This window comes from Carassius carassius, chromosome 8 (genome assembly GCF_963082965.1).
Source record: "Carassius carassius chromosome 8, fCarCar2.1, whole genome shotgun sequence".
Lineage (NCBI taxonomy): Eukaryota > Metazoa > Chordata > Actinopteri > Cypriniformes > Cyprinidae > Carassius > Carassius carassius.
Genome location: NC_081762.1, coordinates 10,175,471 through 10,197,605, shown reverse-complemented (window position 1 = coordinate 10,197,605; position 22,135 = coordinate 10,175,471). Strand labels below are relative to the sequence as shown.

Here is a 22,135-nt window from a genome sequence, read left to right as displayed (position 1 = left end):
GTAAAAAAAAATAATTAAATAAAATAAAATATTTTTTGTACAAATGTTTTTAAGAATTTAGGTCTAAATTTGATCTTCACTTCATTTTACACAAAAAAATGTGTGAACTTGTGTTTATGAATCAGGGTTTAATTGTTTTAATACATGCATATGCACTGTTAGCGAATGAGCCCAATGAGAAGAACAGTTGGTCTTGCTCAATATCACTTGAGACGTAACCTCTTCCAGTAAGAATTTGCTCACTGAATCTGTCCAGTAACTCTTCAAAGGAGCCCGTGTTGTAGATCTCCTTTTTTTTTCCCCTCAAGCTGTTTGCCTCATCTGCCACAGATTGCCACGGAGGTTGAGAGCTTGAGAGGGTGAGAACTGACCCACAGCACTCGGAGGTGCGGACACATTGCTCTGAACTCCGTGCCATGGGCGGAAAGAGTCTTGGCATTCCTCTAGTGGGTGATAATGTAATGAAGTGAGGGGAGGGTTCTGAGAGTGCGATCTCTCTGGCCTCTGTCTTTCTGGCCTGTGCACTCCCTACTGCCCGAATAAACACAAATGCCAGGCTCAAACATATCTACTAAAATAAATATACAGACCGGTCCAGGACTTTCACCACAGATGCTGACCACCCTCCTTGAGGATCTCCATACATCAGCTGTGTGTGACGTAGCATTGACCATTGAGTATTGAGTTTTGAAAATAAATCTTCAAATTCAAACTCTTTCTTCATACTTACGTCAACAGTTTATGATTTAAAATCTCTTTTTTTTTGTCTTTCAATGGTTTTCCTTTTGTAACTTATTTTTCAGCTTCCACAATCAGTATGTTCTCGTTTACAATATGTATTTGATAATTAATATACACTACCAATCAAAAGTTTGGGGCTGGTTCGATTTTTAAGTCACTTATGCTTGATGGATTTAATTGTAATAAGGAGTAACATTGTGAAATATTATAACAATTTAAACTTTATCTTATTATCAGTGCTGAAAACAGTTGTGCTGCTTAATAGTTTTGTGTTTTTTAGTATTCTTTGATGAATACAAGTTCAAAGGAACAGTATTTTTATTTGAAATAGAGAATTCGAAATTTAGATTTTTAAAAAGTTTATATTTTGATATAATTTGAAATGTAATTTATTTCTGTGATGGCAAAGCTGAATTTCACCATTACTTTACTCTTCAGTGTCACACGATTGTTCAGAAATCATTTTAATATGCTGATTTGCTGATCAAGAAACATTTATTGTTCTTACCAATGTCAAAAGGAGTTGTTCTGCCTAGCACCTTTGTGGAAATTGTGATATTTTTTTTTTCAGGATTCTTTTTTTGAATAGAAGTACAAAAGAACAAGATTTATTTGAAATCTATTTTTAACATTATTGATATTTTTACTGTCGATTTTGATCATTTTAATGCATCCTTGCTGAATAAAAATATTAATCTCTTGAATGATAGTGTACGTATATGACAGACAGGTTTTTGGTCCAATGAGATTTCAGAGTGGGTAGAGCTACCTTCCACATGCTGAAGAAATAAAAACCAATCAACTGACAAAATGTAGCTTCACTTTGTACCTGCAATCAGAGTTTTTGATGAGTAACAGTATATTTTGTTGATGGTTTGGTTTCTATTTATTCTGCACCCGGTTTGAAATCTCAGAGATCCAAAAATCCCATTTTACATTAAACATCTTCGGACTGGCAGTGATTGTCACTTTCTTGTTCTCGTAGAAACAGGTTATGCCAATAAATTCATATCTGTATCTTTTCAGCTTCACGGCTACATGGAGAGTGAGCCTCTCACCCTACAGCTGTTCATTGGGACAGCAGACGACCGTCTTCTCCGGCCTCACGCCTTCTACCAGGTCCACCGTATAACCGGGAAGACCGTGTCCACACCAAGCCACGAGGTCATGCAGTCCAACACCAAAGTTCTTGAGATTCCTCTGCTTCCCGAGAGCAACATGAGGGCCATGTGAGTATGCGAGCACATCTCAGAAAGACACTAAGAAACAGGAAAAACACAGAAAAAAGTGGGGCGAAATGTTTGTATCTCATAATTATATGTATATCAACATGCATCCTGTGCATGTTTCCTGCAATAAACAACACTGATTCTTTAGACTCCCCTTTTTTTTTTTTTACCGCTGATCCTCCTGTTTTTAAGGCAGTTGCTAAGCAGAAGTGTTTTTTTAGTGTGTGCAAGGAGTCCCAGCGCCGTGGGTTTCCCTTGTATGAGCTCCAGGGCTTGTGTTACTGGAGGCCTCTAGTCGCGTGGAGCCTGTAATGGTGCGCTGGGGTCTGTTCTGCAAGCCAGGCGGTAGCGGTCTTACTAGCTCAGCATTTTCTTCCCACTCTATTATGGATGTAAGACTTAACTTATACAAAAAAAAAAAACACACACACACTCCTCTGGATCTCGTTTCAGAACTTTCTGGGGAGTGTTCCCACTTTGTCACGTTTCTGTAGGAAAGCCAACAAATGGTTATGTCCCTGTGTCAGTGCAGTTTAACCAATTTTAAACTCTTTAATATTTCATTTCACATTTTGATAGGAGAGAAAGTGCTGTTTTTTTACTTTGCATGTGGTGTTCGGTTTGGAAGGCTGGAAGCTCAACATGGGCGGTTGTTTTGGAAAAGGAATGATGACCATAACCTTGCTTTATAATAGTAGCTGTATAGTTAATAATTTGGTAGGCTTATATAATTCAGTTTATGATTCCATTTATTATATAACTACTTATTTTATATGTGTGTTTTATTTTATATTACATCTAATTTACATCTTTTAAATCATTTTAATTTTCATCTAAAATCAGGATGAAACCTAGAACACAATGTGCTCGTCCTCACCACATACACATGGAAACATTAATATCTGACATTCCAGTGTCTGTACAACATAGTTTTTTTTCTGAAAAAGTAAGCTTTAACGATCATTTCACTTCATGTGCAACTTAAATAAAGGGCCCTAAATGTTTCATCAGTGCAAAACTTTGACAGGCATTTAAATAATGATTTACTCATGTTGGCTTAAAGGATTTGAACATTTAATGGAGAAAGTAAACTTTTCATGTTTTTTTTTTTAACAATATCTCTGCCGTGTCAGAAGCAGAAATTGGAAGAGATGAGAGAGAACAGGCTTTTATTTATGCTGCGCAGAAAAAGGGCCAGGCGTAATTTTGGCAGAAATGGTACAAAAAAATTCAGGCAATAAATTAAACGTTTACTCTGTTCCGAGAAAATGTTTATTAAACGGCTGTCTAACGATATTTACAGCACATTTTTGTACTTCTGAAAGGATTTGTTGAGTCTATTCCTAAAACATTAACGTTCTTTCTGTGCCACAGAATCGACTGCGCTGGAATTCTCAAGCTGCGTAACTCAGACATCGAGCTCCGGAAGGGCGAGACAGACATCGGACGGAAGAACACACGTGTGAGGATGGTGTTCCGTGTCCACATCAACCAACCTAATGGCAGGACCTTGTCCTTACAGGTGGCATCTAACCCCATTGAGTGCTGTGAGTCATGCCACTAAATCTCAAAGTCCTTTTTTAAATTCAGTGTGACTAACATTGCATTCAGTATATACTTTTTATCAGTTAATTCATTTCCTGACTTTGCTAGCATTATGCTGTACTGACAGGAATATTGTAATTATCAATTTGGAATGATTCAATAAATATAAACTTTTTATATACAGATTTTTTTTTTTTTCTGATAACTGCCAGGTCTTGATTAATTGCTATCAAGGTAAATGAGAGATATCACTAAAAAATGTGCACAGCTCATAAAATGTGAGTTCCAGTTAAAGGGAGAACATGAATGAAAGGCATATGAAGCCTATGTCAGGTAACATTTTCAAAAACACAGACTGAAAGTACAGACTTAAGTTTAAATAAAAGATGACAGTAAAGACTTTCGCATTGTTAAAAAATTTAATAAATGCTTTTTTTTTGCATTTATATTAATCAAAGATGCCAGAAAAAAAATTATATTTTTTTTTACAAAGATATTAAGCAGCACAGATATTTTCAATTATTCAATTAGATTAGAATGATTTTTTAAGGATCATATGACACTGATGCAGCACAGACATTTTCAATTATTCAATTAGATTAGAATGATTTTTTAAGGATCATATGACACTGATGATGGAGCAATGGCTGCTGAAAATTGTTTTTATAAAAAAATTATTAAATTTTGCCAAGAAAAAAAATTATATATATATATTTATTTTAATAATATTTCACTATTTATTTATTTATTTATTTATTTATTTATTTATTTATTTATCATTATCTTAAAAAATGCATCATTGGTGATTGTTTTAAAAAAAACTATAAAAATCTTACAGATCCCATTTGAAACAGTGTGTGTGTGTGTGTGTGTGTATATATATATATATATATATACACACATACACACACACTCACAGTTTCAAATAATAATTTGTATTAAATGTTTCCCAAAAAAAAAAAAAAAAAATATATATATATATATATATACTGTGTATATATACTGTATGTGTATATATATATATATATATATATATATATATATATATATATATACTATATATATATACTATATATATATATTTATATATATATATATATATATATATATATATATATATATATATATATATACTGTATATATACTGTATATTTATTTTAAGAATATTTCAATATTTATTTATTTATTTATTTATCATTATTTAAAAAAATGCATCATTGGTGATTGTTTTAAAAAACAATAAAAATCTTACAGATCCCATTTGAAACTGTGTGTGTGTGTGTGTGTGTGTGTGTGTGTATGTATATATATATATATATATATATATATATATATATATATATATATATATATATATATATATACTAGTATATACACATTTACACATTTTATTTTCTTAAATATTCTCAATTTAATTTTTTTTTTTAATATTGTACTTTTACTGAGATTTAACTCCTTACACTACAGTTATACAGTAGAAAGTACAGATGTGGATGCATACAGATTTGAGTGGTTCTGCACATTTCCATCTCTTTCCTCACTTTCTTTCTGTCTCTTTGTCCTCCCTGCAGCCCAGCGCTCGGCACAGGAGCTGCCCCTCGTGGATAAACAGAGCATGGAAAGCTGTGCCGCCTCAGGGGGGGAACAGATGATTCTCAGCGGGCACAACTTCCAGCACGACTCCAAGGTGGTGTTTGTGGAGCGAGCACAAGGTAGGGAACACGGAGCTGTGATTGTGTGTGTGTGTGTGTGTGTGTGTGTCTCTGAGCAATAGGAATTGTTTTGAAATGGCCTCTCTTTTGGGAGGTTTCTGAAGATAATGCTTAAGGGACAAAGGCTGAATCCCAATTTGCATACTTCCCCTAAGTACAACGATATACGTAATGCTGACGATGGTTAATAACATAGATTTAAGTGTGATGTAAACCTGTACAGGAGTATTGGGTTATAATTAGGCCCACAAGGAATCTCTGCGTCATTCGCAAAGAATGTTCCCCAACCCTTGCATGGTAATTAAATATTTTGGCTTATTGATTATGTTTTCAGTTGCCAATATGTGTCTAGTACACTTAGTTGCATTTAGCACATAACTTTTTACCATAATCCATTTCACAGATTGTTGCCCTACAGTAAAAAAAACAACAGATTCATAATATTATTGATGTTTCAATAACGCATCAGATAATAATTGCAAACCAATCCTCTTGCATAGTTATAAAGGATCTGAACAAAATTATGCCAAAAAGCATGTGTGGGTGCCATCTGGACACATTTGGCATGCGGTTTTCAGTGCACTATTATTTGGGATGGATCCTAACCTTGCATACTGTATAGGACAGATAGTAAGCAAACTGGGATTGAGGCAAACACTGCTTAACTTCAAAAACTTCCAATTTCCCAAATACTCTCCGATCTTCCATTTTTTGGAAAAACAAGTATGTACTTGTAATTGGATTATATTAAATTTTGAAATGCTCATAATCAGATTATAGTTACTCCCCCTGATATTTAAAGTTAATATTTCTATAATTGTGGTTGGTTAATGGTCATATTGTCATGCAGGTAAATGTAACATTTGGGTTTGTAAGTGTGTTATCTAGTTTTTATTTTAAGATAATTTATTCATTTTAATTTTGCATTTTTATGATTTGCATTTTTATGATGATGCTTACAACAAAGAAATTAATTATTTTCTTCTTTTTTTTTGTTAAGAATAATGCCATTTAGGAAGTAATCCAAAAGTAGCCAGAATACATTGACTGAAATAAGTAATCAGGATTACATTACTGACTATGATTTTCGTGTAATTTGTAATCACTAACTAAACTATAGTTTTTTCATAATCTACCCAGAACTGATACCGTCCCTAAATTATCCCATTGGTTGAGCCAATATTGTGTCGTGCTACTCAAACAAAAATGAGTTTTTATGCCACTAGTGGTGCAAAAATCACACACTGCAACTTCCTGTCCATAGGCCAATGGAAGTAAAAGGATACAATATGCATATCGTCCTCCCTAGGCTTGATGCAGTGGTTTATCTGTCTATTTTTGCATGAGCATTACTGTTTACTCATTAGAGCATTTATTTTGTGATGGTCCCTAGAAACCGCACATTAAGTGTGTAAAAGTCCTGCTTTGTTCTTAAACTCTGGTCTTCAGTAGTGTGAATATGTGTGTGTGTGTGTGTGTGTGTGTGTGTGTGCTTTTCTCCAGAAAAACCCTCCTACCACTCCCTCCATCCCTCCTCCTTCTCTGCTCTGCCGTCAAAATATCCCTCCCAATGCCAGAGTGCCACATGTGGAGCACATTAATGCGCTGTATTTTTAACCCAACAGATTTACATTTCCAGAACTTTCCATTGCCTGTGTTGCCCAGGAATGGAGCCCAAATAGAGAGAGAGTGCAGTCTGGGCTGTCCCTTGCGTCTGGGCGTTTGTTTTGATTTTTTTGTCTGTCTTTATTCAGGTCTCTCACTCTCTCTCTCTCTCTCTATCTCTCTCTCTTTCCATATGGAAAATAGAAGCAGTAGCCCTTGACTGTTGATACCTGAGATTTACAAACAGTCATTTCCTTGATGAGTTTGTCAAAAATAAAAAGGTGAAAAAAGGCAGGAGGTGCAGACAAGGCCAAGGCCGAGTAATGTAAACACGCTGGATATTTGGCGATTCGTAACACAAAGCCTGAAGGAAATGGCCTCATTGTTTTACCTGTGAAGAAGGGAACTCTGGGAAATTAAGCTACTGAAATGCATTGAAGTTTCTAATATAGTAGACAACTCTCTCTCTCTCTCTCTCTCTCTCTCTCTCTCTGTATAGATGATGAAATTATCATTTTTAATTTATTACATTTTTGTCTTCAAATTTTATATTATCTTATTTACATGTAGTTTTAAAGGGATGGATGGAAAGACGTTGTTGTGGATTAACTGATGAATGAGCATTTGTTTTAATTGCAGCATCACTAACATGCTGTCTAACCCACATTACATTTTTGGTTTGTGCACATATGTGCGTGGGTGTTTGTGTAAAGGAGAGCTAGAGATAGAGAGGGCATGTGTGTGCTTGCTGACAGAAGGATGTGTGCTCTTGTTTTTGAGAAGGGTTTCCCCGTGTCTGGCATCGGCTGTGGATTCTTGGGCACTCCTCACATGGAAACACCCCTGAGCCAGCTCACCATTGGCATCAACAGCCCTCTCGCTCTCTTTCTCTCTCTGTCCAGTTTTCTAAAGACAAATCTTTTCCACTATCATTTTTTCATGAGCTCAGTCACATGCTCCTGCTTCATTGCTTTATAACTTATTCCCCTGCATTTGCATTTACCATTATCTATAAAACGTTGGCTTCTGCAGAACTGGGAAACACTCTGTTTTTAGGAAGGGAACAAAGCAGTTCAGCCTCTGTATGGATTTTTTGTTTTCCATTTTGTATGGAGTTTTAGTGAATAAAAATAGTTTTAGGGAAAGCTCACTCATAAAATTGTATCATTATTTATTCATCCTCATGTTGTTCCAAACCTCTTTCTTACATTAGACCAAAAGGTCTTTTGAGAAAAAATGCACTGCATATAATGCAAGTGTATGAGTATCAAAATGAAACCATATAATGTTCCAAACATCTTGCACACTATATTCATAATCTATACAATTACATTTGTGTGAGTAACAGAGCAAAATTTAGATGTGTGGCCAAGATATGCTTGAACAATTTACCTGTTCCTTTAGATAAATGTTAGATGAATGTTTTTTGCAAGATTAATCAACACCATAACTGTTAAATGAAAAGGTGTTGAAATGAATCTTCAGTGCTCTGTAGTCCTCCTCTGCGGGTTCAATCTCGAAGGAATGGGTTGTTTTTGTTATGAGTAAAGAGGGGGCTCCCACAACGTGACTCACACACAGGGAATCCCTCTGTCTCTCTCTCTCTCCATCTTTCTGACCATTGCTTCCTCTCCACTGCAACGTGACTTCATGTACTCTTTTCCCATCTGTACTTGGAGAGTGTCTTAAATGGAAAATCATAGACAGTAACTAATATGCAAAGGGAGAGGAAAAATACTGAGACTGAGAGAAAGAAAGAAGGTTTGGAAAATAATTTAAAACTGATTGGTTTAGAAAGTTAAAAGTTGAAAGCTAAATGTTCAAAGCAAATTATTGTAATTAATACTGCCCTAGAATAGAATAGAATTGAATAGAAATGTCTTTCATACTTTGAATTTCAGCTTGAAACCCATGTTTGAAAGTCTTGCAAGTTATTTAAGCCTTGTCTAATTTGATTACTGCAGTTTGAGGAAATGCTGTTACTAGCTTTTAAGGTGTTCTGGGTGGTTGCTATGATTCAGGTGTTAGATAGATAGATAGATAGATAGATAGATAGATAGATAGATAGATAGATAGATAGATAGATAGATAGATAGATAGATAGATAGATAGATACTATAAATGGATGGATGAATACATGAATGGATGCTATGCATGAATGTATGGATGAATGCATGAATGGATGGATACTATAGATGGTTGGATGGATGGACATTATAGATGGATGTATTGATGGATGGATGGATGGATGGATACTATATATAGTTGGATAGATGGATACTATAGATGGATGGATGGATGGATGGATGGGTGGGTATGTGGGTGTGTGGATGGATACTATATGGTTGGTTGGATGAATACTATATATGGTTTGATGGATGGATACTATAAATGGATGAATGAATGCATGAATGGATGCTATACATGGATGGATGGGTGGGTGGATGGATACTTTACGGTTGGTTGGATGAATACTATACGGTTGGATGGACGGATGGATACTATATGGAGTTGGTTGGATGAATACTATAGATGGTTGAATGGATGGATTGATGGATACTATATATGGACGGATGAATGGATAGATGTTATAAATGAATGGATGGATACTGTAAATGGATGGATGGGTGGATGCTATAGATGGTTGGATAGATAATACAAATGGATAGATGGATACTGTAGCAGGTTGAATGGATTGACGAATACTATGGATGGATGGATGGATGGATGGATAGATTTGTATCCTTTGTGGCTTTGTATAAATGTGTCTGCTGAAATGATCTGGGCCATCCACATCAGAGTCATCTGTGATTAATATGTGTATGTTACTAATCTGAGTTCACTGTCTGGTCTAGATATCACAGCACAGTCAGACACCTCAAAGAAAGATTTTGGCACAAGCTGATGACTAAAGATAAGACATCTCCTTTTCTTTCTCTGTAGACGTGGACAGAGAGGAAGAGGGAGAAAGAAGAATTTCTCAACTTTAAAGTCCTTTAAGTTGGCATCCTAAGATGCATATCAGGTTAATATTGTTGGAGAACTCATGGTGTCAGTGGTAGAGAAGCTTGTTGACTTTGTATGCAAATTCGTAACAACAGAACTCTCAGACTTGTTATCTTTATTTGACACTGACCAGGCCTGTGATCTATAGTGATTCCTGTTCAAATTGAAAATTTTTCCATTGACTGGAAAAGGTCTGTGTGTGAGTGCTTGGGCCAGATGTGTTACAGTTAATATGTGCATGTGGGTGTGTTACGGAACAGTGGGGATTCCTAACAGAAGGAAAAATAGAAGACCAAAAAAAAAAGAGCGAAAGAATGAGACAGACACAAAGAAACTCCCTCATGAGAAAGGAACGTTTTTACATCTGGACTCACTGGACTTCACTGCTGCCCAGCTGCAAAACCACTTAAAATTCTTTTTCTCCACTTTCTTTGTGCATTGGTCTGTGAGTGCAAATGATAATGCTGTAGCACCAAGCTTTGACCTGGAGCATCTTATTCTTACCCTGTAGATATAAGGCAGCAGTTCTCAATTCCATGTCGCGAGGATTGGAATTGAGAACTGCTGATATAAGGTATCAAGGTACAGACCTGTGTGTGTGAGTCAGTCTTCATTAGAACAGTTAGTTGACTTAGATCTGTCTGCGGTCATGGGTGGTTCCCGACGGCACAGGTGAATATTGGCCTCCACTTTTGTCCATAAATACCTTTTCAACCATTTTCTTTTCACCTAAACTTATGGTGAAAAGGCAGATGGTAGTTTGATTAAACACTTTAAATGCATCAACCCCCCGTATTGCTTAAGTCTCAGAGTTGGTAACTGGTAACGTCAGACTGCTGCTGATATGATTAAAAATTGTGACAATCATTTTAAAATTCACTTGCAAAAACTTGTGTGTGTGTCAGTATGCAGCATCATCAAATATGTATAGAGGTGCGTGCACCAGTTCTTCAAAACCACATGAACAGCAGTTAAAGAAGTGTTGTCCAATTTGCGAACAAATTACTCTTATGAATTGATTCTGAGACAGCCACAAAAATCTTTAAAACTCATTTGTGAGTTAGCAATTTCAATCATTCTCACTGCTTCATTGAATTATTTGGTCATTTTTACTGAAAGAATCAGTGATTTTGAATAAAATAGTTTAAGTTATGATTCAGTGACTCACATAAAGGCAGCCGTGCACCATTTACTGGAGTAGCAATGTCCATCTTGCAGAAAAACTCAACAAACCATTGATTTTAAATGATTATCATACTCGTCAATCTCGTTTCATTTCAAGTATGGTATTTCAACCATCATAGCCATACAACACAACAAAAACAACAGTTTTAAAATAATTATACTTTTGTAAATAGTTGTTTGACTATGTCCTTCAATTTAAGTCTAAGGTTTTTTATTTTATTTTGTTTTGTTTTTGGTATATATATTTTTATCTTGTAGTTATTTTTATTTTTTTGTGTGTTTTCTTTTTCTTTTTTATATTTTTTGTCATCCACCTGGCAATAATCTTAAGGCTTGTTCAAATCCCTAACCTTCCCTATTAGCAACAGTAATAGTGATGCTCGTCTAAACAAGCACCACTAATAATGTTGTAAGTTGGGAGTAATTTCTATGGGTCTTCTGTGTAAGACGAGTTTGTTCTAGAGACGCTTCGTGAATGAAAACCTCATGCGGGAGTCTGCCTTTCACACTTCAGAACAATAACCTCCGTGTGAAGGAGCCCTGAGGTTTGGCCTGTCCTCAACAACCCTCGGCAACAATGGCGCACTCTCACAAACAAACCAATCATGGCCACAAGCCTCAGGGAATCCCTGCATTGTCTCCTCATTAAGGAGCAGCAAAAAATAATATTAGACATTCATAAGCAGACCATCCACAACAATGGCCTGGCAGAATTTGGCATCTTTTATTGTTTTACAAGTAAACGCAATGAAAAGGATATTTTTCGAGCACATTGTAGCGTTTTAATGTGGCATAGAAGAGCAGCGCTCCTCGCCCGAAGACTCCGCAGCTGCTGTTCATTAGCACGTTCTGGAAAACTGGCTCGCTTGAGCATCTGCAATTAGGGTCATCCCAGCCTGAGCTCTCTCGTGCCACACGCTGATCCCTTTTGCCCAGAGGAGGGGGAGTCGCTCTTTGCTGTAGCTCGGGGAGGACAAGGGAGTCTATTCACAACGCTGTGGCGAGCCGGTCTGCATTGCGGCATCTGTGTGTGTTTACAGTACAACAATCTGAGGGAGGCTTTTGGAAGCGCACTACCACCACCCAGCTCCCTGACTGCCCGGGGCACTAAGATTTCTTTCTTTGTGGCCCACCGTAATCAACAACACAAGAGGGCTTTTGATTCTGAACTGGGCATGGCAAGTACAAGCTGATCCAGAAACATTTTTCGGCTTTTGAAGTTCGTTTTTGAGGAGTATTTGCTGAGACAAGCATCTCACTAGCTATCGGTAATACTCAGTACCTAATACATAAAGGAATAGTTCACTCAAAACTCATCATTCGCACATTATTATGTCGTTCCAAACCTGAATGACTTTGTTCTGTAGAACACAAAAGGTGCTATTTTAAAAAGTCCTAAATTATGGCAGAATTTCATTTTTGGTGAATTGTCCCTCTAGACTTTGATTTGTAAATCGCTGCGGATTGGCTTTCTAAGTGATCAGAATTTTTTCACCAAAGTTTCAAAAGCCATATTTAGGGACCAAAATATCATAGAGATAGGGGTAGGCATTTTTGACTTGACCCAGTAAGCAGTGACACAAACATCAGAAAACCACTCTGAATGTCTTAGCAATTGCATAGTAAGACCCTTTTTATATATACAGTCATGCCCAAAAATACGGACACCCTTGGTAAATATGATCAAAGAAGGCTGTGAAAATTAATCTCCATTGTTAATCCTTTTGATCTTTTATTTTAAAAATTCACAAAAATCTAACCTTGGATAATAAGAATTTAAAATGGGGGGAAATATCATTATGAAATAAATGTTTTTCTCTAATACACATTGGTCACAATTAAGGACACCCTTTTATTGAAATCTTTTTTAAATCTTTGCCAGTTTAACAGCTCTAAATTTTCTCCTATAATGCCTGATGAGGTTAGAGAACACCTGACAAGAGGTCAGAGACCATTCCTTCATCCAGAATCAGACCCTTTAGATTCACAGCCCCATGTTGGTGCTTCTCTTCTTCAGTTCACCACACTCATTTTCTATAGGGTGCAGGTCAGGGAACTGGAATGGTCATAGCAGAAGCTTGGTTTTGTGCCCAGTGACAATTTTTTTTGTTGTTTTTGAGGTTTGTGTTTGGATTATTGTACAGTTGGATGATCCAAACATGGTCCATTATAAGATTTCTAACATAGTCTGTCACTGATTTTTTTATCTGTTGGTATTTGATATAATCCATGATGCCATGTATCTAAACAAGATTTCCAGGACCTCCAGCAGAAATATCGGCCCACAACATCAAAAATACAGCAGTATATTTCATTTTACACATAGGGTACTTTTTATCCCTGTTTTCACCAAACCCATCTTGAGTGTTTGCTGCTAAAAATCTCATTTTTTTGTTTCATCTGACCATAGAAGCCAGTCCCATTTGAAGTTCCAGTTGGGTCTGATAAATGAATATGCTGGAGTTTGTTTTTGGATGAGCTAGGATAATTTTTCTTGAAACCCTCCTAAACAACATGTGGTGATGTAGGTGCTGTTGGACAATTTTTTTTAAGGTTTTCTGACCCAGAGACTCAACTATTTTCTTCAATTCTCTAGCTGTGGTCCTTGGAGAGTCTTTACCCACTCAAACTGACCTCCTCACTGCACATTAGGACGATATAGACATTTTCACAGCCTTCTTTGATCATATTTAACCAGGTTATCCATATTTTTGGGCATGACTGTGTATATATATATATATATATATATATATATATATATATATATATAGACACACACACACACACACACATATGTAACCACATATAAACTCTAGTTAGATTTTGGTATTTGAAGTATGTCAGTTGGACCATGGCTTTCAAGAAAAATAGCTCAGGATATTTATTGGTAATGGACTTGTTTGCTTCTCTCTGAGCGAGTATTCTGATATGACGTGGTTAGTGGCTGAGTCTTAGGCAAGAGGATTTTTTTTGAGAACCTTATCAAGATGAAGTACATCATGTCCTCATCAGTTCTCGAGTGCAGAGAGCGGGCAGATATTCCACTCACAAGGCTCAGTCTGAGCAGAGAAGAGGGCTCTTATGACCACAGGCTCCACAGTCCTGCACTAGAACTTAAGGACGTCCCACTGGAGGGAAGGCTCAGGAAAAAGACTTTGCAGAGATGAGGAGAGCAAGAGAAAGGCTGGGGAACAAAGTGACTGAAGATTGTGAAAGAGTTATTTATAAAGAAATATAGCTGCAGTGACTAATAAATAATAATGGATTTGTTATTAAGTAAAACTGGTTATTTTCCCTGAGCTTGTTAAACTCTTTTTTTAATGTATTATCAATTTTACATTTATACTACGTCTACATCAAGTTTGGAGTTTTTAAATGTTTTTGAAAGAAATCTCTCTGATCAAAGCATAGTAAAAATAGTGATATTGTAAAATATCATTACAATTACAGATTTTTGTTTTAGATTTTCAAATATTACTTGCTGCTGAATTTTCAGGAGCCATTACTCCAGTCTTCAGTGTCACATGATACTTCAGAAATCATTTTAATATACTAATATTTGGTGCTCAAGAAGGATTTCTTATTATTTTGCTGTTTTGGATACCATGACTTTTTCAGGATTCTGACCAGTAGAACGTTCAATGAAACTGCATAAATCTTGTAATGTTACGTATGTCTTTACTTGTCACTTTTTGAACAGTTTGGTGCACCCCCCCCCCCCCCACCCCGACACCACTAACTCCAAACTTTTGAATTGTAATGTATATGTCATTTATAAAAATAAGAGAAAAATCACTGTAGATTGACAGATTTAATAATACCATAATATATTTGGCTGCTGACTCTGCGTAGTGAAAAAGAGCAGGAACAAAAGAGAGAGAAGGAGACAGTGGGAATTGAGGATCCCTCTAGCATCACATTACCTTCCAGCAGTAATGACAGACCGTTCCACCACATCATAGACCGCAGCACGACTAGCCAGGGATGCCCTCACTGTCTGCCCACGAAATCTAGACCCCACTGTATAAAGATTTCCTTTATAATGCAATCAAAATAGTCTCAGCATTCCATCTTTAAAGTCTGAACAATATGTCTGGAATATTTTGCGAAGCTCTAATGGAAAATTACCCCCGATGCCAGATTCATCGCAATCAGACGTTACTCTAAATCTGAAGCTATTCTGATCTATTCGCCGCATATGCTGTTGAGTAACTTCATAAGAACCTGACAAGTCATTTGTCTTGAAATTTGACTAGCGATTAGTCTGACTTGAAGCTTGGGACCTCATATAAATATTTCTAAGAGGTGAGAACAATACATTTGATCTTTCTCCGTGGTATAAATAAAGCACTCAATGTCTAGGAATACAGTCTTCAGGGTCCACTGGAGCAAATTTGTCATAGAAAATGATCATGGAAAACCAATACAGTCTTTTCCACCGCATTCTGTTTAAACCCAGGAGCATCATCAATGTGAAAAGTATGATAGCAATATGCAATTATGTAAAATTATGACAGCAGACGAGCCAATGGAAAGTTTAAAAAGATGCGTTGTCTATTGTTTTAAATAAAATTAGAAGAATTTCCTTTCTTCTGCTTGCTTTATTTTCTTTTATTCTCTCTTAGACACAATGATGCTTTATATTTTCATGTGTATGTCTGTGGTTTGCCCTAGCGGGTCTCTGCTGTGACCAAACTACCCTGTGGTTTTATCCTGCTTTTACGGCCCGAGTAAAAACGTCTTTTCAGTGATGTCTTAGCTAAAAATAGCAAACGAAACCTTAATATGTCTTTTGTTCCCAAATGTTTCTGTGGGAAAGCCTGTTTGCTTTGAGAAACCAGAGGCTGAAAATAGTTAAATAAAACTTTTTATAATAAGGAGAAAATAAGCCAGAGATTGGCGATCGAGAGAAAGGACACATGAGAGCCTGTGACGCGTAAGTGCACCGCACGCTCTTTAGCCAAACAGCCGCTGCTCATTATCTGAAGCAGAGTTTACCAGGCCTTTTATTGGACCCTTCAGACACTATTTGTCATGAGTTGCGAGATTCCACAAGGGGCTGATGTAAGCGACCGGTCCCTTATAGCAAAAGTACGTCACACGCACACACTTCTTGGCTCTGGTAAGATCATTAGGATTGCATCAACCCCCCATTTGCCCAAGCGGGTCAGAGGTAGACAGGACATGATGTAATCGCGAGGCTGACTGTAGTTTAGCGATAGCTCAAGAAAGACTTTTGGTATCCTTTTAATGTGAGGTTGAGGGTGTCTGAAGAGGTGGATCTCTACTGGTTTTCGGATTTTAGCTTCAGGACCCAGATTTTACGTTGGATCTTGAGTGGTGACTCAACACAGTACCAAAAAGTACATTATATTATATTATATTATATTATATTATATTATATTATATTATATTATATTATATTATATTATATTATATTAATTACAGGCTAAATAGGAAAACTATAGGGAAAAATTCTATTAGTATTAGCCATATTACATACTGACATATAAAGTGATATTACTTTGCACCAAAAATTAATAAAAACTACAAAATGCATTTATCCCCATCTCATATATTTATCTATTCTAACTATGCATAGTTATATGGTTCATTATTTTTATTTATTTATTTTTATATCAAAAAAATTGTTGAATTTAGAATTTAAGCTCTCTGGTGTATTCCTTTGCATGTGTGAGGTGAATCTTAATGATATGCTATAAATTTGTGCTCTCTTTTTTTATTTATTGTTTGCAGATGGCCATCACATATGGGAAATGGAGGCCAAAGTCAACAGAGAATCATCCAGATCTGTAAGTCTGCCATTTTTCACTTATTTTTATGATTAAACGGAAGCAAGATGAAATCCTAAGAATTGTTTTAATAAAATAATACAAATATATTCATAAATATATAAGAATTTTTTGTTGTTGTTGTATTGTCGTGTTTGAGGCAAACAGGTTGTTTTTTTGTGTCTAAAGCGGATATAATGTATATGTTGAGCCCTACTCTCTGCTCTCGGGAGGAAACACACTCACTCACAGACAACACATGCACACGCAAACCTGCTCCTTGTTTTCTCTATGGAAGATTCTTTCTGTGAGAGCTCAGGGACCACAGTTTAGACTCTGGGATTAGACACTGCACCTGCTCCCCACACCACACACTTGTTAGGTAGCACATGTCTGTCTGTAGAGCTCAGACTGTTGGAAGAGGCCCATTTTAAAGGTCTTAACCGTCAGCATTGTCCAGCTAAGAAACCATAGACTTAAATTAAATAAAGTTCTGGAATGTGATAGAATGTTTTAATCAAAGGAAAAAGCACCAGCTATTTACCATTTGATTTGTAGATTCTCGTAAAACGAATGTATAATTGCGTAGTGACTCTTTAATTGCTTCTCGGCAGAACGTTCAAATGCAAATTTGGGTCCCGCTATCAGAAAATGAGCTAGCTAAAATTCCTTCAAATTTACGGCAGAGTTTTATTAGCCTCTGTCTGAGCTCATGTGTTCATGATAAAATGAAGAGAGCTCTATGGCTGTCACATATTTTTTTTAGGATGAATTAATGTTTGTTTCTTCCGTGCATGAGCCAAAAGCTCCCTGAAAGCTAGCCTTTGTCTGGTGTCTCTTGGTATATAACTTTATGAGAACCTCCACGCCTGGTTTCAATGCTCAGCGAGTGAATGAAGACCATCTGTTTGAATGGAGCATTAATGTGTTAGACAATCTTTTACAAGGACGCCTTTGATTTCTGCCCCTCCCTGCCCTGCTGTGTGTGTATATGTATATTTATTTAATGTGAACCATTTTCTCACACAGTCTAAACCACATGGTCTTTTAGTTTGGTAAGCTGGCTTGTGTCAGTGGCCTTTTGGAAGTTTTGTAAGGGATACGTTTGTCTTTTCACAATCGGCACATTCATGTGCAAATCCAGAAGATAAAGCTTGATCTTCTTTAAAGTCACATTACTTTTTCATATAAACACCAACATCTGAAATTTGTTGCTAGAATGTGGTGTCTGGATGCAGATGCACAGCTTGACTTTTCCGTCAGTGTTGATTAGGTGCAAGCTCTTAAAAATCATAAAGGAAAATGGCCTTAAGCTGACATGAAATATCTTTTTATTTTTATAATTTTTCTTTTGTTTCTGATCTCTTAAATAACACTGTTACATATTCAGTACGATCAAACATACAGTAAAATTGTTATACGGTTAAATTTGTTTATATTATTTTTATGTATTATATATTAAAATCCAGTCTTCAATGTCGCATGATCCTCCAGAAATCTTTCTAATATGCTGATTGGCTGCTCAAGAAACATTTCTTATTTTTTCCAATGTTGAAAACAGTTGTGCTGCTTAATATTTTTGTGGAAACCGTGATATTTTTTGATTATTTAATGAATAGAAAGCATTTATTGACATTAACAGTGTTAAAATCTTTCACTTTTTTAATGTACCCTTGCTTAAATATTACTTGCTTACAAAAGTCTTACCGAGCCCAAACTTTTATATAGCTGAATATATGTGCATTAACTAAACCAGCCTAATAACTCGTTTTTATCATGATTTAACATAAATAAACAACATTTATGTTACCGTTTTAAGATTTTATTACTGTTTTGTAACATGAAATGTCATCTTTGTCACAATTTTGGTGATTTCAATTGTTCTCAATGAAGTAGATAAGAACTCTATTACCAAACTAGCTTCTTTTGGGCATAACCAAGATGAGGCCACCAAATGACCTGAATAGCCTTTTTTGGGGGTGTGTCGTTGCCATTTTGACACATTATTTTGAGGTAAATCAGAATTTGAGTTTGCTGTGTGCCAAGTGTCCTGAGCACAGCTGCAGATCAGACTAATGGATGAAATTCTCTCTAACACATTGTGCTTGGTCTGGCTTTGCTCTTCTGCTAAGGCAATGTGCTAATATAAATAGTCGGGGAGCTCACCTGCACATGGTTCTAAAACCTGCAAGAAGACTGATGACTTCCTCTCTGGCTACTGTACAGCACCTCCATCAATCTCTTCTCAGCCACACAGGGTTCATCTCAGGGTGGAGGAAAAGAGGTTAGGGAGAGATAGAAAGATTGACACTCCCAGCACCTTTCTCACACTGTAGTTACAATCGCAGACGGCTCAGCGGTCAAAAGTTCAGTGGTGTCTGGAGACAGAGAGGGGAGAAGCGCAGGGGGAAATAAACTGTCTGGACAGAGTCCCCGGACACTCTCTCATTCAGGGTGAGAAGCGCAAAAATAACACCGTCTGCTGCATGCAGTTTGGTTTGTCTGAACCTCAACTGCCCCGAGCTCACAAAGCCACAGTCGCTGGATGCATGTGCGGCTGTTGGACGAAGCACATGGTGTGAGGTTAAATAATGGAGACAAGTGTTGTTAAGGATTTTGGTATCTAGAAACCGTTTTCATTAAAATGTCTGATGATTGTGTTAAAATTTGTTATATTTTCCACATTTAATATCCAGTACTACTAGAAGTACAGTAACCCACACAATGACTCTGAGGTGTTATAAAAACTTTTTTCTGTTTGTTTGCGCATCCTGACCAGCATAGCAGCATTGTACATTTATTTTGGCCATTGGTCACTTAATGAAGGTTGAACGTTTTTCCCCCTCATTCCTGTCACCTGGTGGCTTTTGGGTTCCTTGCTTAGTTGGGTTTTAATATTACATAATTTTATCAGTTGGACAGCAGTTGTACTACTGGATGAGAATGTGAACTGAATTGAGATGAATAATGGCATTATATTGTCTAGGTCAGGGGTAGGCAAGTTCGGTCCTAGAGAGCCGCAGTCTTGCACAGTTCAGCTCCAACCCTGAAAAAAAACCTCACCTGCCTGTATTTTAGTAATCCTGAATGGATTGATGAGCTTGTTCAGGTGTGTTTGATTAGGGTTGAAGCTGAACTCTGCAGGTCTGCGGCTCTCTAGGACCGAGCTTGCCTACCCCTGGTCTAGGTGCTTGATAGCACCGAGTTTGTTTATAATGGACAAATTTGCAAAGTTGAAACTAATATTGAACTGAGTTGAATCAACGCTGAACTCACTTGAGTTGAATAATGACACTAATGTCTTCGGTTGAGCTGCTTATCACTGAATTTAATTTCAGTTTCATAATTGATAAACTTCACACAGTTATTGAACTGAACTGAAAATTACACTATTGTCTTTGGTAGAGCTACTTTATAGTTGAATTGGATTTGTTCATAATTGAAAAACATTACAATATCGACACTGTTATTGAACTGTATTGAATCTACATTGAACTCGCTCAAGCTAAATAATGACAACTGTCTTTAGTTGAGCTGAATTGAATTTGTTTCATAATTGATTAACTTTACACAGTTGTTGAACTGAACTGAATCAACACCGAACTGACTAGAGCTAATTGAATTTCAGGTGGCTTTGCTTGTGGATGTCCCACCATACCGGAACCAAAGAATATCCAACCCAGTTAAAGTGAATTTCTATGTGTGCAATGGCAAACGGAAGAGAAGCCAGTACCAGCGTTTCACATACCTGCCCACAAACGGTAAAAAAAAATCACCTTCTGCTTTAATTCATAAACACTCCTTTATTTCTAACCTGTGACTGAATTAATTCAGAAGAAATTCTGAGGCCATTTTTAGTGGATGGAATTGTGGCTAGTTTTTTTTTTCTCTCTGTTAAAATCATTTCCATAAAATTTGTTCTTTTCCATACCTGCTCCGAGAGCAGTGGAAGGGCAGTGACAGGGTGGGGTCCAGTATGTGAATGCAATTATTCAAATCCAGACTGGTTGCCAGGTGAAAGAAAAAAAAAAATGACTTGACATCTGAAAAGTCCTAACCACTGCTAATTCCCTCAGGCCCAGTGTGCGTAATCAGTGGGTGGTTCAAAGGCTTGAGTCAGACCCAGCTTGTCTCAACCCTGTCTCCTGAAGTGTGGGCACTGCAACTGCAGGCCATCCCACTCACACTGCAGTACTGTCTTTTTTTAGAATGGACATTTCTAAAGATTATGCATGGTATTATTGTCCAGCATATTTTATGAATAATTGTCTTTGGGCCAAAGCAAAGGACCCCTAAAATAATCACAATTTCTATTCATCTTTTAATGCATCTGTTAGTGGATCTTACTTTTTAAATTATTATTGTTGTGCAGAATCAAATACATGTACATGAAATTATAATTGTATGTCATACATTGAATGTGGATGGAACCATGAAACATTTAGCTAAACATTAGGTTCTTTATAGGGCAGTCTTAAGGTCATTGCTGAAAACCCCTAAAATAAATATTTTTTAATTATTTTATTGTTATTTTTAAAAAACTAATTATTCATTAGTTAGATAAAAAATAGTTTAATTATTAAAGTAAAAAAGAATAATAATGCAGAGTCATGTATATTGTACATTTTAATTAATGTACTTAAAATGTGCGATGTGCAAATTATTATTATTATTTTTTTTTTACACAACTGTTAATTGGCAGATCTCTTGCAGGACTGTCTTCAATTCTATTTTAAGATAACACTGTTTATTATAAATCATGATGAGGACTGTTTATTTCAATTCATATTAACACAAAATAACAAATGAGTATAATGAGCCTAAGCTTCCGTGGTAGGTGTTAAAAATCTGAATCATCTGGCTTTTGAGGTTAAACATGAGGCGGAGTGACAGATATCTGCCTGCCTCTATAGTCATGTGCTAGAAGCCTCATTTCCCCTTTCTGTGCTTAAAATAGGTGTCTATGCTCTATTTTAAACCTGTGGTTGGTCTGGGCAGCACAGAGAGTTCCCCTTTTTCTCTTTATTGCTGACAGAATGCAAAATATAACTTTAGGGCTTCTGTGGAGGCATGTTGGTGTGAGGGATGTCTCATTGCCGAGGAAAAATAAACTGCTGCTGATAGTCTGTTGAGAAATACAGCCAGAAGTTAAAAGGTGAAAAATGTAGCATCATGAGGATGAAGAGTTCGTCAACAACAGCTGAATTCTTCCCAGTTGCTCAACATCTGTTCGCCAGAATCACATGCACCAAGAAACAACAGTGAGGTAGTTTTTAGTTGTAGTCATGTAGTCATTATCAGTCTTTTCAATGCCTTCAAT

General features: G+C 36.5%; 1 protein-coding gene across 1 annotated transcript in view; it reads left to right on the top strand.

Annotated features, from left to right (window-relative positions):
• Positions 1–22,135, top strand: part of nfatc1 (nuclear factor of activated T cells 1) — a 42,635-nt gene that overhangs the window by 9,203 nt on the left and 11,297 nt on the right. The window contains exons 4-8 of the mRNA XM_059556055.1: positions 1,768–1,970; positions 3,345–3,517; positions 5,087–5,227; positions 16,781–16,836; positions 20,444–20,576. Of these exons, the coding sequence (XP_059412038.1) occupies positions 1,768–1,970; positions 3,345–3,517; positions 5,087–5,227; positions 16,781–16,836; positions 20,444–20,576 (706 nt within the window). The remainder of the gene's footprint in view (positions 1–1,767; positions 1,971–3,344; positions 3,518–5,086; positions 5,228–16,780; positions 16,837–20,443; positions 20,577–22,135) is intronic.